This window comes from Candoia aspera, chromosome 2 (genome assembly GCF_035149785.1).
Source record: "Candoia aspera isolate rCanAsp1 chromosome 2, rCanAsp1.hap2, whole genome shotgun sequence".
Lineage (NCBI taxonomy): Eukaryota > Metazoa > Chordata > Lepidosauria > Squamata > Boidae > Candoia > Candoia aspera.
Window position 1 is genome coordinate 174,758,000 of NC_086154.1, and position 18,744 is coordinate 174,776,743.

Here is an 18,744-nt window from a genome sequence, read left to right on the forward strand (position 1 = left end):
TTGTTGCAGCGTTATGGAATCAAAACATTGTTTTATGGATTTCCTTTTTTGTTGATGGTGTGTTTTTTTTTAACTTGTAATATTGTTGGGGTGTGTGTGTGTGTGTGTGTGTGGTTTGATGTACATGGCCCAGAGTTGCGATTACATGAGTTGGGCAGCTCTATAATTCTAATAAACACAACAAACTTAATAGGATTTTAAAAAGGATTTTATCTTATGTAGATGCAGAACACAGCAGTTTAGCCCCGATTTAAATGTAATTCTAAACCATAGATGTGAGGCTTGTCGCTTAAGGTGTCGCAGAACCACAGTTCCCAGCACGGTTCAACATAGGTTGTGTTGGCTGGGGCTTCTGGGTTTTGTAGTTCCCTACTCCTGCTCCAAAGCATGGCATGATCAAATAAATTGAATCCAAACTCGACACTGCATATAATCCTTGAGATAGATTGCTTACTTCTGATGTGAAAAAGTCTAGGTAATCTCAGCAAGAGCTTCCTCTTGCATGTTTTAAGATATCTTTTTCTAGTTCCTATGCATCTGGAAACCTGATTAGCTCCACAAGAAACAAGCGTTTTAGAACATCTGCTTCCAAGTGATTAATTTATCTCCTTATCTTAGTGTGCAAGAGAACATTCCATAACAAAGTGAAAATAGTTAAGTTTTATCATGCCTTTAGGATTTTTTTACTGTTTTTATTTTTAATTGATGCTTTTAATTATTAAATTTAATATTGTCCAGTTGGTATATCACTTTAAGTCTGTTCTATTGCCTGGAAAGTAGTATAGAAATCTCACAAGTAATATGCATATTACCTAATACTCTACATTTTCATAGAAGTGGTTTTTTTAAAATATTGAAGACAAATTAAAACAACTGCAATGTATTATTAGAAGGGAAGTCCGTGCTGAATTTTCTTTTTTTCATTTTAATTCCTTAACAGCATAGCACAAGAGAACCAAGAGAGTCTTAGATGGCAATACCATATCTTCTTGGGCATAAGTGTTATTGAGATCAATTGGGCTCACTCCTTGCTGCATTAAAAATTTAGCAAACATGTTTTGAATTGGCAGCCAGATGATGAAGATTGGTCCCTATAAACAAGTTAATAGATTAAATGTCTGAAGGAAGCCCTGTTAATGAGCCTCGGTGTTAACTGCAATGATGAGCGAATATGTATTTTGAGAATAGAGAATTGAAAAATACACCTTGCCTTTTGTGTGTTCCTTTTTTTTCCAGTCCTGTGAAAGTAAGTTTGATAGGAGCAGTGCTGTTCACAATGCAGTGCACCTTTTATCTTCCAATAACAAAGCACAATCTCATGTTACTTTACACCATCTTTTTGGTGGTCACAAAGGTAAGTTCTTGGGGTTTATGGTTTCTATGATTCTACAATTGTCTGCTCGACATATTTTTATAATGTTACACTAATATCATCTGTTAAGCACATATTTATATAGCAGATATGATAGTTTGAACATTATATAATAATAATATGATTCTTTCCAGCTTTGATTATATATGTTAGCCTTTCTCAATCTGGAACCCTCCAGATGTGTTGAACTACAGCTATCAGAGTTCTGGTTCATAAATATTTTCCACATCTGTCTTCTGTTAGGACCTAAAAAATAAAAAGGAAACAATTCAGGAACGTGTGAGAAAATCATCACTTCCATAAATTTAATTTGAGGCAATTTGGCATTCTAAGGAGTGGTTCACATGTGTATTGTATTTCTGTTCACTGCCAAACTGATTATATTTTCTCCTGAATAATGACAATTCACATTGCTGCTCATATCTTGGCTTAGTATTTATCAGCACAACTGGGATCCCAGTGACAAGATCTGCTAAGGATTTGGCTAGCTTCTTAGTATTTATGAACAGTGCCTGTCTGTAGATGTACTCTACTTTTATATTGGAAAATGGCCAGGAGCAAACCATACTATAATGATCACCCACTTGACCACAAGCCAAACTTGGCCAGAACCCATTTAACTCATATTTCCTTTTGCCACAATCAGGTTTTTTTCCCCCCACAGTTATTTATCCTTTTGTCCTTGGGAAGGCAGGACTAATGGGCAGATGCTTTAAATTCTTTCCTGGGAAGAGGAACCTTCAATCACAGAATGTATAATTAGGATTGTGGAGTCCTTGTTGCTCTCTGAGGTTGGTTGTTTGCTTGCAGACATTTCGTTGCCTGACCAGGCAACAGCTTCAGTGCGAGAAGGGAGTGGCGTTTGCTCCCTGTTTATATGCAGTAGCTTGCCCCGACAGTGTTGGTGGGAGGAGTGGTTCTCTCCTTGGTAGTATGGAGAGAACAACACCCCCACCACACTGGCAGGGCTAGCTACTGTATATAAACAGAGAGCAAACCCCACTCCCTTCTCGCACTGAAGCTGTTGCCTAGTCAGGCAGTGAAACGTCTGCAAGCAAACAACCAACCTCAGAGAGCACCAAGGACTCCATATTTCAACCTTAACCTACAGATATTCTCTTCTATTGGTATCATTAGGATGTTTGCCTCTTCATTCACTCCAGCCCAACAGAATGTTGGAAAGAAATTATGTCAAGGGATTCAGGACTCCGCCTGTCAGCAGGACCAGTCTTTGAAAACTAAAGAGAATGGGACGAAAAATATTCCAGCGTTAATTTCCGCGATGCATCCCTATGGGAGAGGCAAATGGGCAGTGACTCAGAAGGTTGCTGACCGCTTCAATCTAAACCTTTCTCTTGTCTCTTTCCTGATCATGTGACCCAGAGTGGAATGTATTCAATGTGCCTTGTGCTTTTCAGTGTGCACATACACACAAACACAAGTGCCACACAGGGGGAGAGCACAAACACACAGCCACAACATACTGTATTACTTCGTTACACAGAAGAAAATATGGTCTTCTCCTGTGGCTACTGCTGCTAAAAGGGCTGGAAAGCAAACCATCCTCTGCAGGTTTTCCCTACCTTGTTTGTTAAAAGCAAACTGTACTGAATTTCAAGGAAAAGTGGGATAAAAGTATTACTGTAAATACACAGGCCACTTTAATTGGCCCAAATTTTTGCACTGAATCTGTTTTGTCAGAAAGTTTGTCCAGTTTTAGTTGCAGAGTTGATGCACTCGCTGTGTGTTTCTTGCAGGTAAACATGATGGTGACAGGATCCACCACTTCTCCATTTGCTTCCCTGGAGGAAACACTGGGCTGCCTCTTCTTTGGCCAGAAGCCAGCCGGTTCACAAACAGAGGATGAGGCCAAAGCACCCTCAAACGGCATCTCCTCAGGCTGTGACTGTCTTCTTGATGGAGGGATAAGTGAGGCACTCCAGAGGAGAAATGCAAAGAAAACTGAATGAGAACATCCAAAGTTCCAAGGGTGGCCAAAAATGGCTTGTTTGTGTGTGCCCATAAATATGTAGTGTTCCTCTTTCCCAATGATGTGAAATGACAGTTGTGCATGAGGAAATTCCTGTGAGAAGAAGGTAGCTGCACTGGTTCTTCAGAGAAGTTTCTGGGCAAACTGCAGTTCAGTGGAGCTCTTATACTGTCTGTGAACGGCTTCTAATCGTTTACTGCAGCAGTTCCCATTGTGCTGTCATTTGGACATTTTGGGACGACAGCTCCCATATTTCCTAGCCACCACAGCCTCAAGGGTGCCAGATTAGGGAAGGCCGGACTATTACTCCTGCCCTATGGCTCTGTGTAGCTTCTGAAGTTGGCTATTTTTTTGTAAACTAAAATTCATAGTTGAACAAGATGCATCATGTCAGTTTTTCCTAACTATATTTATTCATTCAGTTTAGATGGCCGCCCATCTCGCTATAGTGACTCTGGGTGGCTAACAGCATTTAAAATCAAAATACAAACAACACAAAGCATCATAGAACATCAAACAATGATAGATTATACTGTGATTTTACTCTATGAGCATTTTTATTGGGTTTTTCTATTTAAGAAAACAAAGCCTAACTTTTAAAAAGCTTGTCAAAATATTTTCTGGTATTTTCTCATATTAGTAATACATAAGAACCAGATTTTAGGGCATGGTTCATCCAGAGTTGGGCACTTTTAAATATCAGTAGGAGAGACTTCAGCATATGAAAGTTTAGTGATTTATTATTGCTTCCTTATGACTGAATTGTACCCTGATATTTTGTTCTTTGACAAAAAATATATTCTTTCAATCTTTCAGAATACAAATATTTTGATTCAGGATTTGAGGGATGCACACTTTTTTCTGATATTGGCACCTCTTAATTTTAGATATACTACTAATGAGCTGATTTGAAAGCACAAATTTTTTAGTGTTCATACTTGGCTTGAATCACAAGCTAATTTGTATATGTTTTCCACAGACCTTTCGTACTAGATTTTCAAATTTTGGATATTCAGTGTTTTGTAGATATCCCTACTTTGCTGGATTTTTTTGAAGGGCAATGAAACTTTTTGAGATCAGAAATTCATATGGAATGTATCTTTAAGTCACTCTTCATACATAATTTTGAAAACAAGAAAGTATTATTTGGAATCTTGATGGAGGCTGAAAAAGACAAGACAGGGATTACAGCTCACCTGGCAGGAAGGTGGGTGGGAATCGCAGGGAAATCTCCTTTTCCCTAGTCACCTAACAGCCTATAATGCCTAGCCAGTGGTCTGTACTTGGCTCAACCAAGTTGTCTCCATTTCTTTTAGAATATGGTTGATTGTTTCATGAGCATTTGTAATCTGTCTTTTATAAGCAACTAAAATCTTTTATCCAGGTCAAAAATGAAGCAGAAAGTAGGGATTTTTTTTTAAGAACATCAACCATTTGTCATATCATTTGGGGCATATTCTAGGTCTTCTATTCCAGAAGATTGGAACAAGAGTGTCCAGAAAGTATGTTAAAATGTCCATGTAGCGTTATTTTGAACTTGGTTTGTACATACCTGAAAAATACTTGAGTTGGACACCAGCAGCCAATGTGCTTCAGAGAGTTATGAGTTGGGTTTTTTTTAATGCATGCTGGTAAAATCACTGATGTCTTTTGTATGACTGGGCTGAAAGTGTCTTGATGCTTTTTAGTCCTAGAATTGTTTTTGAAATTCCTTTGGTACTGTTGTCAACAGTCTCACAGTAATTACAGTGTAGGCTTTATAGCACACATTAATGTGAAAATGTATTTAAAATTACTGTTAAAATACTTAAGTTAGAAGATGGTATGCCTTGCATTTGAATTTAGCGTGCATTTTAAAAACCTGCTATTAAACAATGGAAACAGTTTGCCTCTCAGTGGTGCTAATAATATGATCAGCAAATACACGGACATGAAAAGTTTAGTGGCTAACACATTCTGCTGCTTACCCAGAAAAGCTTATATTCTTTCCCTACAGGACTTGAAGCACATTTGTCCCATTAAAAATGTTTGCATTTGCCTATTTTTGATTGCAGATGGTAATTAAACCTTGAAAAAGTTAAGCAAGGTTGGATCTGTTTAATACATGGATGGGAGACTACCAGCAAACCCCAGCAGGGCCTGCAATGGGCTGTGAGAATAATCTTGAGAGACAGGAGGAAGAGCCACAGCCTAGGCAACAGCACCTTAGTACTCTTGGTTTTGGTTTCCTGGCCTGGACAATTTTGAAGGGCTCACAGGGTCATAGACCAGGGTAAGCTTTGGTAAGCCAATTCTGTCTTGTTGCCAGGAAAAAAAAAAACCCGATATGGGTATGTCCCTGTAGTCACCAGGAGCTACCATCTTTGCATAGCAGTACATTTCAGCTAGTCTAGACTATGAGAGGTATGGGACTGAATTCTCTTTGAATCTGGCCACAGTTTGATCACTCTGAACATTTATTCAGCACCCAGTGCTGCATTGGTAAAGCCAGAGCAGCTGCCATCTAACCACAAGGCATCCATCTTTAGACATGGAATAAGACTGGTGGCAGGGAGAGGTGTTTCAGCCATGGCTGTTCCAGTCCTGACCTCTCTACATTGATGGGGTAGGTCTGCATTGAAATCCATAACTGTACATTTGGCTAATCTCTGGAATCTGCAGAGGGCAAAAGATCTATGTTCCGCCCCATATTTTTATGTTTTTGACGTGCATCCTTGCCCAAAGTAATCTTTTTTCATAATTTCATACACGAGTGAAGCTCATCTTAACAGCTGGATATTAAGGTCAAGGTAAATGAGATTAGTTAAGTTATTGCTTGCTGGTTTCTAAGCGACAGATGCTAGATTAAGACTTCTGGATTTATAATAAGCAGGGAAGAAATATATAGGTATATAATTTGGGGTCTTTGGTGACTGCAGTTTTTCCATGAAATTCAAAACCACCACATGTATAAATGAAATAGTATTTAATATTTACAGTAGTACTGTTTGCATCTGCATCTGATATGCCATATTTTGCCCAATATAATTGGTGTCACTTTTGCTAAATAATTGGATGAAAGCTTATTACACATAAAGTAGAGGGGATTTTAAAGACCACAGATCTATTTATTCCTGGACTACTTTATTATTATTTTTTTAAAGGCCACGAGGCAGTTATACATGTCAATAGATACCAAGCAGAAGCAAACGGAAAGAGGCAGTTTTGAGCACCCATTCCTTATTTCAGAAGTTTAGCATCTTGTCCACGCAATGCTTCTCTGCCTTTAGCTGACTGCATTTTTTTTCCTCCTATGGAACACAGCTAGTATGAGAAATCATGGTCTTGGGAGTGAGAAGAGAGACCCTTTGATTGGAAGAGCCAATCTCAGAGTGAGCTTTAATACCAGGGCAGAAACTTTGAACTGTTCTCAGTGTCCTGAGGGGAGAAAAGATTATTTTTAAGGAATAATGCTCACACCAGCCTATTGAACTGAACAGCTGGGATGCTGAATTCTGTGCTTCACCTGTGTCAGGCTGTTTGGTTTTTTCCTTCATTCGTAGCACTATAGTATTAGACTACACATTTTTTAGCTCCCTTCATTTATGAGGCAGCAACTGAAGCACTGGATTTTGCTCTTTTGGGGTCAGCTGTGAGTCTTCAACCTCAGATGATGCTAAGCACACTTTTTTGTTTTCAAGCACATTTTTAAAAAACACTGAAATGTGGTTTTAAGAATAAGCCTGTGTTCCAATCAGCATGCCTTAACGCTTTATTTATGCTACTGTCAGCACTTTTATGAGGCTGACTGAGGCAACAGACTCTTAGGAAGGAATACGCTTGTCAAGCGTTCAAACAAAATGTTTCACTGTTGTAAAGCTGCCGTTTCCATCGAAATCTCTCAGACCGTCTTTGTTTTCAAAATATCGTGTGGTTCACGTCAAGCAGTCAAAGGGCTTCATGCATCTTACCTGGGGACAGGTCTGCAAGCCCATCTGTTCACTCCCCCTCACCATTTGAGATGTGAAATGTGGCTTCTGAGAAGTGCAGAGTGTGGCTGTTCTGTAGGTGAGGTGTGGGTTTCTTGCAGTTGACTATGCAGTTTCTGCAGAGGTGGACATAATATAATATGAAATAATTATATTAGGTATGCACAGTTCTTTCTGCTTCCCTCCACCTCACTTGTCCTCTGGAATTTCCTTTGCACAAATATGCAAAGTAGCAATTCCCATTATATTTTACTCTGTAACATCTTTCTAACCAAGTAATCACAAGGGGGGAGCCACTTTGGTGTAGCGGTTAAAAGCCCTGGGCTAGAAACCAGAAGACTGAATTCTAGTCCTGCCTTAGGCTTGAGACCAGTTGGGTGACTTTGGGCCAGTTATTCTCAGCTTGGAAAGAAAGCAGTGGCAACCCACTACTGAAAATGTTGCCAAGAAAACTGAGGGACTTGTTCATGATAACATAATGAGTCAAGACTGACTCGAAGGTACATCCACACACACAATTGTACAGTAATGGAATCTGACAATGCTTCTTAGGCTTTGGCTATCTGAGTACATTCCCCACTCACTTGGGTTTCACCAGTAATAGATTGTGTAGGACAGTGTTTCTCAACCTTGGCAACTGTGAGATGTTGTCATGTTCACTGTTTCAATGTGCACTGTACATCATAAAGTTTCACATGCCATGGCGCTGACGCGCGTTTCTGTTTGGGAGGGAGCTGCTGTGAAACCTTGTTCCAAGCTCTGTATCTATGTTCATTTCAATGGAATGTGTTTGGGTTATGTGCTCTGCTCAAGGACTTTTCCCGTGGACCATCAGAAGCCGTTAGGAGCACCTGGGATTGTGAGCTTGGGAAGATTCTATGGGGGGAGGGATCTCATTTGCACACCGAGGGTTTTTAGTTTGCATTTGGCGCGCTTTTTCCATTCTCAGCTTTCTTTGTGATCCTGCATACTATTCTTTAATAAATCAGATATCTTTGTGATCCTGCTTATGAGTCTGATGGTGTTTTAGAATAGGCAATCCTTACATAAAGCTGAGAATCACCAAAGTTGTACTGTTAGCTCCTACCAAGATTAGTTTCTTGTGAGGGAAAATAGTTAACGATGGCCGATTCCAAGCTCACAACCGGGAGACTTGAGGAGCCGACTAGCTTGATGCCCGAGTCAATGGTCAGGAGCAGAGAACTGAGCCTCACCCCAGAACCTTCAGGTTTCCGGCAGGATTTGAGTTCCAGCCCTGAGGTAGAGGAATCTGACGATGGGAGAGCACCAGAGCAACCGGCACCCAGCGAATCGCCCGCAGAGTTGATAACCTGGGATGAAATGGGAGAACCCCAGCCAGGGACGTCCCAGGCATCCTGGAAGTATCGGTTCCCGCTGACCCCAAACGTAGAATCTACCATGGTATCAACAGGGAGACAGCCTAACACGCCAGGGAGGGAGGAATCTCAAACCCCTGAAAGGCTAAGAGTGGTAGAGGCCAAAATAGAATTGATGGAGTACATGCTGAAAAACCTGTCTCTGTCATGGGGGGGGGGGGGGGCTGCCGAGGCGCGAAGGAGATTCCAGCTCCACGCAATCATCCTCCATCCCCTCACCCGGACTGCCGGCGGAGCAGGGCCGGAGACAGCGCCGGGATGAATCTCCACCCCGCAGAGTTTGACCATCAGTGTCCCCACCCCGAGGAGGGAGAACTACTGTAACCTGGGGCCCAATCACTCAAGCAGCTGCTGATTCAGCTCCAACAGGAGTGGGGGTGAAAGACTTTTCTGTCAAGTTTGATGGGGATCCAACTAAGTTGTCTTTCTTTCTCACTAATGCTAAAAGTTACATGAGGCAGTTTGGACCATACTTCCCTTCCGAAGAGGCTAAAATAACTGCCATTGCCACCAAGCTGAAGGGACGAGCGGCTGACTGGTATGTTCAATTAAGGGAGGCTGACTCCCCTGAGCTTGAGGATTTTGAGGAATTCATGTGGGCGTTAAAGCTGCATTTTGAGGATCCTCTAGCCAAGGCCAGGGCTAAAAAGGCACTGAAGGATCTTACCCAGGGCTAACTGCCTGTAGCTGATTACGCCCTGGAGTTTAAGACGTTAGCTGGGAAAATCCCCGACTGGTCTCCGTCAACCTTAATAGAACGGTTTAAAGAGGGACTCAACAGGGACGCCCTGTGGTGGGCGTTGTGTAGAGACGACCCAGAGACATTGTACAAATGGATCTGTCTGGCTGGCAAAGCTGAGCATGCCCAGCATACCTACATGCAAACCAAACGACCTGAAAAACAACCAGCCACCATGAGGGGACCTGAAGTGCCACAACTGCTACCCGGCCAGGCTATAGAGCCTGGGAAGAGGAGAGAGATCGGCGCTATGCAAGGGGTCAGTGTCTCCAATGCGGAAAGGAAGGGCATCGAGCAGTTGATTGCCCAAAAGCCAAGGCTGGAGATCGAGCAGGCAAGCTGCCGGCCAAATCGCCGCCCCCCTCGCGGTGGATGACAGCAGCCAAGGGGGCAGCCGATGCTGAGGAAGTACTCTACTTCTCGGGAGAGGCTGAAGACGACTCTAAGGAGCCAGCGGGAAATGCCAGCCACCTGCCATGAAGAGCACCTGCGGGCAGGTGGAGGAGGATGGGCATGAGGATGCTATGGTGAATGCTGACTGTCCCACTCTAGCAGTAAAAGTGAAATTGGGCTCCCGCACAAAGACTACAGAGGTCTGGGCTTTAGTTGACTCTGGGTGTTCCAGGTGTCTGATTCACCCTGATCTGGTTGCTGCTTTGGACCTGCCTAACTTTCCCCTCCAGCAGCCTTTGATCTTCACACAGTTGGATGGTTCAATGGTGGGGGGGGGGGGCGGCGACCCATTTCACTGGAACTGTCGCAATGCAAATGGGCAGCCACCGTGAGACTTTAAAATTTATAGTGGCACCTGTTGGCAACCCCTTGGTAATTCTGGGGATTCTCTGGTTGACCTATCAAAGCCCACATATAAATTGGGAACACAGAACTCTGACTTCTAAGGATGGGTTTTACCAAGCCCCTACCATGGAGAGGGCTTCAAGTGCGGGGGTTGGAAGGGCAGCAATTGCCACGCCACGCCCTAGTTTGGCACGTTTAGAAGGCTTGCCTGATCGATACCAAGATTTTGCAGACGTCTTTGGAGAAATGGAAGCAGATCAGCTACCCCCCCATTGGAAAACTGACTGTGCAATAGAGTTGGTTCCCAACGCTCAATTGCCCAAGCCAAAAATTTATCCAATGACTCAGAAGGAGCTTGGGGCATTATGGGACTTTATTGACAAAAATCTGTCAAGGGGGTTTATTGAACCTGCAAATTCCCCAGTTGGGGCCCCTGTGCTATTCCAGGAAAAGAAAGATGGCACGCTTAGACTCTGTACGGACTATCGGGGGTTAAATTCCGTCTCAATCTGCAACAAATACCCTCTGCCACTCATGAAGGACATGTTAGCTCATTTGTCAAAGAGCAAGATTTTCTCCAAGCTCGATCTTCGTGAAGCCTATTTTCGCATCCGCATACGAGCTGGAGATGAGTGGAAAACCGCTTTTAATTGTCCATTGGGTTCATTTCAGTACAAAGTCCTCCCTTTTGGGTTAGCAGGGGTGCCCGGAGTCTTCATGCAATTGATTAATGAAGTATTACATGATCATTTGTTTAAAGGGGTCCTGGTTTATTTGGACGATGTGCTCATTTACACTGAACCGAGGAGGAACACGAACGCCTTCTCAAACAGGTGTTAAGTAAGCTTAGAGATGCCAAGCTTTATGCCAAGCTTTTCAAATGTGAGTTTCACAAAACCCAACTTGACTATCTAGGCTATAGGGTATCTGACAAGGGCATTGAAATGGACCCTGAAAAAATTCAGGCAATTTTAAGTTGGGAACATCCCCGCACCTGGAGGCAATTGCAAAGTTTCCTAGGGTTCAGTAATTACTATCGGCAATTTATCCAGGGGTTTGCTGAGATTGCTTTGCCCCTTACTGATTTGCTCCGTACCAAGGGTTTGGGGGAGACACGCAAGGTAAAAAACCCTGGGGCAGTGCTGAATTGGACACCTGAATGCCAGGCAGCATTCGAGAAGTTAAAAACCCTCTTCACTGCTGAGCCTATTTTACAGCACCCCGATCCTGAATGCCCCTTTGTGGTCCAAGTTGATGCTTCTGACTCCTCAGTTGGGGCTATATTGTTACAGAGAGATTCTGAAAATCACTTGAAACCCTGCGCTTATTTGTCCAGAAAATTTTCTGAAACTGAACGCCAGTGGCATGTTTGGGAAAAAGAGGCTTTTGCTGTAAAAGCCGCTTTGGAAGCCTGGCGTCACCTCCTAGAAGGTGCTAAATGCCCTTTCGAGGTTTGGACTGATCACAGGAATTTGGAAGCCCTCCGCACCCCCTGGCATCTCAGTCCTAAACAAATTCGCTGGGCTCAATTTTTCAGTCGCTTTAACTTCCAGCTAAAATTTATTCCAGGAAAGAAAAACTTTCTGGCCAATGCTTTGTCACGTTTACCTCAGGACCTTGACCACATGGCAGATATAGTTGGAACTGTTCTCACCGAACCACAATTGGGCTTGGTTGCCGTCACTCGGAGCCAGACCTGTGCGCAGGCGACCCCGCCCACAGCCCTGTCTGGGAAGCGGAGAGTGCAAGTTCCTTGTCAGTTACAGAAGGACTTTCTCCAGGCGCTGAAATCTGACACTTGGCTGCTAGCTAATAGAGACAATGTTTCTTTTGAAAATGATCTGGCGTGGGTGGAACACCACCTCTATGTGCCTGAAACTTTAAGAGCTGATGTTTTGCAGTGTTCCCATTATGATAAACTTGCTGGACACTTTGGTTTTGTCAAAACCTTGCATTTGGTTCGCCGTCAATTTTGGTGGCCAACCTTAAGGGGTGATGTAAAAGACTATGTTGCTTCCTGTCCTGTTTGTGCCATGTCAAAGCGTAAAGGAGGTAAACCACAGGGGCTTCTACAGCCAGTGGCCAGCCCATCCCGTCCCTGGGATGAGATTTCTATGGATTTTATTGTGGACTTACCTCCCAGTCAGAAGAAAACTGTCATTTGGGTTGTAAAAGATTTTTTCTCCAAACAAGCCCATTTCATTCCATGTGCGTCCATCCCGTCGGCCCCGCAATTGGCCCTATTTCTCATCCACATCTACCGTCTCCATGGTAGCCCCTCCCGTTTGATTAGCGACCGCGGGACACAGTTCACTTCCCAGTTTTGGAAATCATTTTTAAAATTGATTGGCACCAAACAGGCGCTGTCCACATCGTCACATCCTGAGACTGACGGATCTACTGAGGTTTTGAACTCCGACCTTGAACAATTCCTTAGAGCATACATTAACTACCATCAGGACAATTGGGTGGACTTGCTGCCTTTTGCTGAAGTGGCTTACAACAATGCTGTCCATCAAAGCACCGGGCAAACCCCTTTTCATGTGGTTTCTGGTCACGACTTTGTTCCCATCCCTGAACTGCCACAACCCCCTTCCCAAACATGTTCTGCCTCTGACTGGGCTGTTAAGCTGGCTGATTCCTGGCCAGTGATTCAACAGGCTTTGGCTGATGCCCAGGCTGCTTACAAGTTTCAACCCGATAAACGTTCTTTGCAACACGATTTCAAAATTTGAGATCAAGTATATCTCTCTACCAAATTCATCAAGTCCCCACAACCCTCTAAAAAACTTGCTCCCAAGTTCATTGGTCCTTTCCCTATTGTTGGTCTTATCAATCCAGTTACTGTTAAGTTGGACCTGCCTCACAATTTGAAATGCTTGCACCCTGTTTTCCATTGCAGCCTGCTCAAGCCTGTCCACCACTCTTCCCGCTGGCATCCCCAACCTCCTCCTCCTGCTTCAATCATGATTGACGGCCAACAGCACTTTGAAGTCAAGGAGGTCGTTGATTCTCGCAAGCTTTGGGGCACCCTCCAGTACCTGATCCGCTGGAAACACTTCCCTCATCCTGAATGGGTGCCTGCTCGCCATGTTAATGCTCCTGATTTAGTTAACCGTTTCCACTTGGCTTACCCTTTGAAGCCTGCTGCTTAGTGTTTTCTTTCTTTTGGGGGGGCAGTATGTCATGTTCACTGTTTCAATGTGCACTGTACATCGTAACGTTTCACATGCCATGGTGCTGACGCGCGTTTCTGTTTGGGAGGGAGCTGCTGTGAAACCTTGTTCCAAGCTCTGTATCTATGTTCATTTCAATGGAATGTGTTTGGGTTATGTGCTCTGCTCAAGGACTTTTCCCGTGGACCATCAGAAGCCGTTAGGAGCACCTGGGATTGTGAGCTTGGGAAGATTCTACGGGGGGAGGGATCTCATTTGTACCAAGGGTTTTTAGTTTGCATTTGGCGCACTTTTTCCATTCTCAGCTTTCTTTGTGATCCTGCATACTATTCTTTAATAAATCAGATATCTTTGTGATCCTGCTTATGAGTCTGATGGTGTTTTAGAATAGGCAATCCTTACAGATGTGTGGACTTCAACTCCCAGAATTCTCCCTGGGGAATTCTGGGAGTTGAAGTCCACACATCTTAGAGTTGCCAAGGTTGAGAAACACTGGTGTAGGTAATGGTTAAAGTGTTGAATTAGGAGGAAGATATCCAGGTTTAAGTTCACCTTTAGCTACAGGAGTTCAATTTATTTTGGGCCAACTACTCTCAGCCCAAGTGCTGTCACAAATGGTGTTGTGAAGGGACATTTGAGAAGAGAGTGCTGTGTTTGCTATGCTGCATTCCTAGAGGAAAGGCAGAGCATCCATCTGATAACATTTTTGAAAGACATTACTCTTTTGGTTCCAAAGGACACATGGTGTGCATGTTCACATCAATCCATTCCCACAATAATGGATTGCAGCTTTTTGCACCTACAATAATCCAATAAATATTGCCCTCCCCTCATTCTTAGAAGCAGAGCTGTACTTCCTGGGCTATAGCTGTCCATTGTTATTGCTGGCTATTAGCAATACGAGGATTTTGGACTGTATGAGTGATAACCACTTGTTTGGATGCAGGCTGAAAAGCAGGCTGTTCTTTACAGGATGGCCATCTGATCTCCCCCCCCCCCCCCCGCCCCAGTGGTTCAAACTACAACTCTCCCCAATTTTTTGCCACTGTTGCTCGGGCTAATGGAAATTTAAATCCGGAGCATTGACTTTATGTAAAAGAGAACAAAGTTTGCATTGAACAGACTGAATTGCTGAAAAGGTGGTTTTGTTTGTTTTTGTTTGTTTTGAGAGAGAGAAGCAATTCTTGAAAGGCTGAAGCCACTGTGAGATTTGAATGTCATGTGAACTGCCTTGTTTTTTGTTTGTTTACTTCTATTTTCTATATCTTATTTTTCCTCTGTGCATTTTGGATCTATGTTAATGTAGTTACCTGATATTGTTTGTTATATTTCAATAAAAACAATGAAAACTCTTTAATTTATCAAGTTTATATAGCTGCCCATCATATTGCATGTGACCCCTGTGTGTTTCCTTGCGACACATACTAAACATGGGTATTTTTAACTGAACAGGTTATGAGATTATTAGAGATCCATTTGCCATGGCATCTTACCCTATCCTACCACTGAAGAAAAGATCTTTTCCACTCTCTTGTAGTACAAGAACAAAATCTGGAATGCCCTCCTCTCTGGGCACTGATGTTGCAATGCTTTGAGTATTGGGTTGCCTCAGTGGCTCATAGCTGATTGTTTGGGATCTTGGAAGTTAAGCAGGTCATGCCTGGCTAGTACTTGGATGAGAGACCACCAGGAAGTACGAGGTTATTCAATGTTTTTCAAACTTGGCAGCTTTTAAGATGTGTGGACTTCTAGAATTCCCCACCCAGCCAGTATTTGGCGAGGCATGTTATAGTGGTATGCTTTGCTGTATGGTTTTTTGGCTGTTTTTGTGCTTTTGATGTGTTTACTCCTCTTGTATATGTTGTTCATCACCTAGGACAAAGATGTGCTTTTTTTTTTAAATAATAAAATGTGCAAGGTTAGGCAACCTGGTTCATTCCATGTATTAGACTACAGTTCCCACAGAGTGCCTATCAGCCATGCTGGATGGGGCTAAGGGGACTCAAAAGTCCAAAATATCTGGAATGGACCAAGTTTCCTATACCTGACCTACTGATAGAAACTGCTTTTTATGTTGGAAGTGGGAATAGTCTGATGTCCATTAAAAACGTATTTGCAGCAGGAAATTATCACTCCTCTTCAACCTGGTACAAAATGTTGTTTGGTGTACTAAAATCTTGCATTGTTTATCCACACTTAAGTGGTGCCATGTTGGTTAATTGCTGGACCTTTCTGTGCCAGGTTGGGGTACGTGTGTGTGAAGTAAGCATTGGCAGGGAAGATGAGAAGAGTACACACCATTCAGATTTATACTGATCTGGGAACAGCATCTGATAGGCTGACAAATGAAAAAAAAAGGGGGTGTTCTTCAGCTGCCAGTAATTCAAAGGCTCTTTACAGCATCCCAATAAACAGATACGAAACCCGGGCTTCCAAAACCTTTTGAAAAATTTTGGCATCTCAGGATTCAAGGCCAAGGACTGAGGGAAACCTGAATGTCTGCCCTACACTCCAGCCATCCTTCTATATTGAGGCTATAGAGCTAGGGTGCCAGAAGCTGGCGGTGCCTGCCCCAACTACAGGCTATACAAGGTGAAGGGGCAGCTTGAGAATGTCTGTATAGCCTACTGTACTCATGTAAATTTTCATTCATGAGACTGCCTTTTAATGTTTAGCCTCGTAAGCAAACTATTTAGAGCCATTTCTTTCTCTCTTTTTTCGTTTTTCCAGCATGTGTTTATAAGCCCATATGGACCTGCTGAGGATCCAGCTGGAAGATTGGCCTTGCCTGCTGGATGGCTTCTGGCACATTCCTTCACACATTATCTCACTGGGAAGGCTTTGGAATAAGCAGGGTTTTAAAAAAAAGATGGGAGGGGGAGGTCACTGGCAAGCATTGGATTAAACTGCTCCTGTAATTTATATAGGATGTTCATTTTGGGGATTAAAGCGGTGTCTGTCCCACCTTTCTCCAAGGAGATCAAGGCAGCAGCCACTGTTTTTCAGTCCATTCTTGTAACTCTTCAGAGCAGTATTTCTCAACCCTGGCAACTTTTAAGATGTGTGGACTTCAACTCCCAACATTCTAGGAGTTGAAGTCCACACATCTTAAAGTTACCAAGGTTGAGAAACACTGGTTTAGAGAGTCCAGTCACACTTTACATTAAATGTGTGATTACTTCCAGTACATTGGGGTATCCTTTTAAAATAGAACCAGTGGCAAAGAAAAAAAAATCAGGATAAAAGGCATTTACATTATGTTGCAATTTAAGAATCTATCCATCCATCCATCCATATGCAAACCCATCTTCACTCATTCCTTTTTCCTTTTTTGGGTGTAATATAGTTCCTTTTTTGAGATGTAAAGTGTTAAGCATCTAGCTAGCTTTTGAATGCATAGACAGGAATTTAGTTTTGCAAATTGAATGGACAGCGCTTAAGGAAGTAACTGAAAATCTGTATTTTAAAACAGTAACTCCTTTAAAAATAATATATATAAATGCATGGTTACAAACTCTATCATTTTTAGAGTTTTTTTTAAAATTAGCCCTAAGCATGAGAAAAGTATGTCTTCACATTGTTTGCTCAGAGTAAAACAAAATAAATGTAGCAGACAGGCTGGCAAGTTATGTTAAATAAAGAATCTTTAGATGTTAAAATAATTTCAAAAATAATTTTCTAAGTTATATAGCCAAGAGACTATTTTGGAAAATTAGAGCTTTAATGTTGTCTATCTCAAGAATCAGAAAACACTGTGGAAGAAAAAAAATGTTTAAAAATACATTTGCAAGAAAAATGAAATCCTCTGAATATGTACATTGGCCTGATCATTTAAAAGGTTACCTCCCTATGCCCCTTTTTTGTCATGCAACAGATGAAGCAAGCAAAAATATCAACTAGCCTGGATCTCAAGCCATTTTCAAGTAAAATCTGAGTTGAGTAATTCCTCTTCCTCCTAGTTACCACTATCCAGATCATTTTAAGGGCATAGGAAGTCACCTGAAATATTAATCCTGGAAACAGCCAGTCACACACATCAGTACCTAGGAGCTGGAGCTGTATACTGTACATGTCAGGTGTTCTAGATTTTCTAAATAGATAATCCAATAAACATGTACAAGGATGGATGGCTACCAGAAAATTCCCAGGCTGTAAAAGAATGGAAAGTTTTTTTTAAAAAAATCCAGAACGTAACAATGGCAAACAGTTTCTGTATCATGATCAGCAAACTACATGGTAACAACCACATTAAATCACCAGGCACTGAGCGTCACGTGAAGATGACTTTATTTTACTTTTCTTCTTATGACCAGCTGGGAATAAAACAGTTCAGTAGCATGATGGAATAGTTTCTGGCTAAGCAACGGTTCAGGAAAGCCCAAAACAGCTGGTTTCTCACTGAGGCAATGTGGATGGATGCAAGCATGATGTCAAACAGGCTGGTGAGATAGATAGATGATAGATAAATAAAATTCCCTTCTTACCCCCTAAGGGTGGTAAGGTCTACCAGAGGCCTGGGAGTTTGGGGGTTCTGCGCAGTATCTTAGCTGTTCCTAACACTGCACTCTTCTGGACAGAGAGCTCTGAAGTTGCTCCTGGGATCTGTTGGAGCCCCTCTCCCAGCTTGGGAGTCACAGTCCCAAGCGCCCCTACCACCACTGGGACCACCTTGGCCTTCACTTTCCACATCCTCTCTAATTCCTCCTTCAGGCCCTGGTAGTTTTCCAGCTTCTCATAAGCCTTCTTTCTGATGTTGCTGTCGCTTGGCGCTGCTATATATATGAATATGATTTTTCACTTCTGGTGAAATCTGTGGCCTCAACAATCCGTGATCAAATTCCAGAAATGGCTACTTTTTCTTTGCACTGATTGCAACAGAAAATGTAATTACATTTCTCATACCAAATCAAATTTGGATTATATTCTTTGAATACTATAATACTTCGTTAATTTTTAAAAAGTTTTATTATATGTTGCTCTTATATGGGATTCCCCCAGAGCTCCTATAAAAGAAATGGAGTCCCACAGATTCTTATCTAAAGGGTGAAATCAAGTTCATTTCTGCTTATCTGAGCAATTCTCAAATAAGTAGGTCCTCTTATCCATTTACTACATCCCATTAATACACCTCCCTTAAAAGAAGTGTTTTGATGGCATGCCTGCAGGCCAAGGAGTGCAGCAGCCAACAGAGGGTGCAGGCCCACCAGCAAGGCCACTGATGGGCTGCTGCCCCACCCTACTCCTTCGCCCTGTCCTTTGCCCCAGGAACTTGGCTGAGGCTTGGACCTGGCAATCTGCCACCTG

The 18,744-nt window shown here is 42.6% G+C and overlaps 1 protein-coding gene across 6 annotated transcripts in view; it reads left to right on the forward strand.

Annotated features, from left to right (window-relative positions):
- The window catches only part of TMEM38B (transmembrane protein 38B), a 255,952-nt gene that overhangs the window by 37,681 nt on the left and 199,527 nt on the right, over positions 1 to 18,744 (forward strand). For 4 of the 6 annotated variants that reach the window (XM_063294940.1, XM_063294943.1, XM_063294942.1 and 1 more), the window contains 2 exons: positions 1,237 to 1,354; positions 3,130 to 5,246. In XM_063294940.1, coding sequence (XP_063151010.1) covers positions 1,237 to 1,354; positions 3,130 to 3,342 — 331 coding nt within the window. In that variant the 3' untranslated portion in view covers positions 3,343 to 5,246. Of the gene's footprint in view, positions 1 to 1,236; positions 1,355 to 3,129; positions 5,247 to 18,744 lie in introns of those variants that run through there. The other 2 variants (XR_010067306.1, XR_010067305.1) reach the window with 2 other exon arrangements.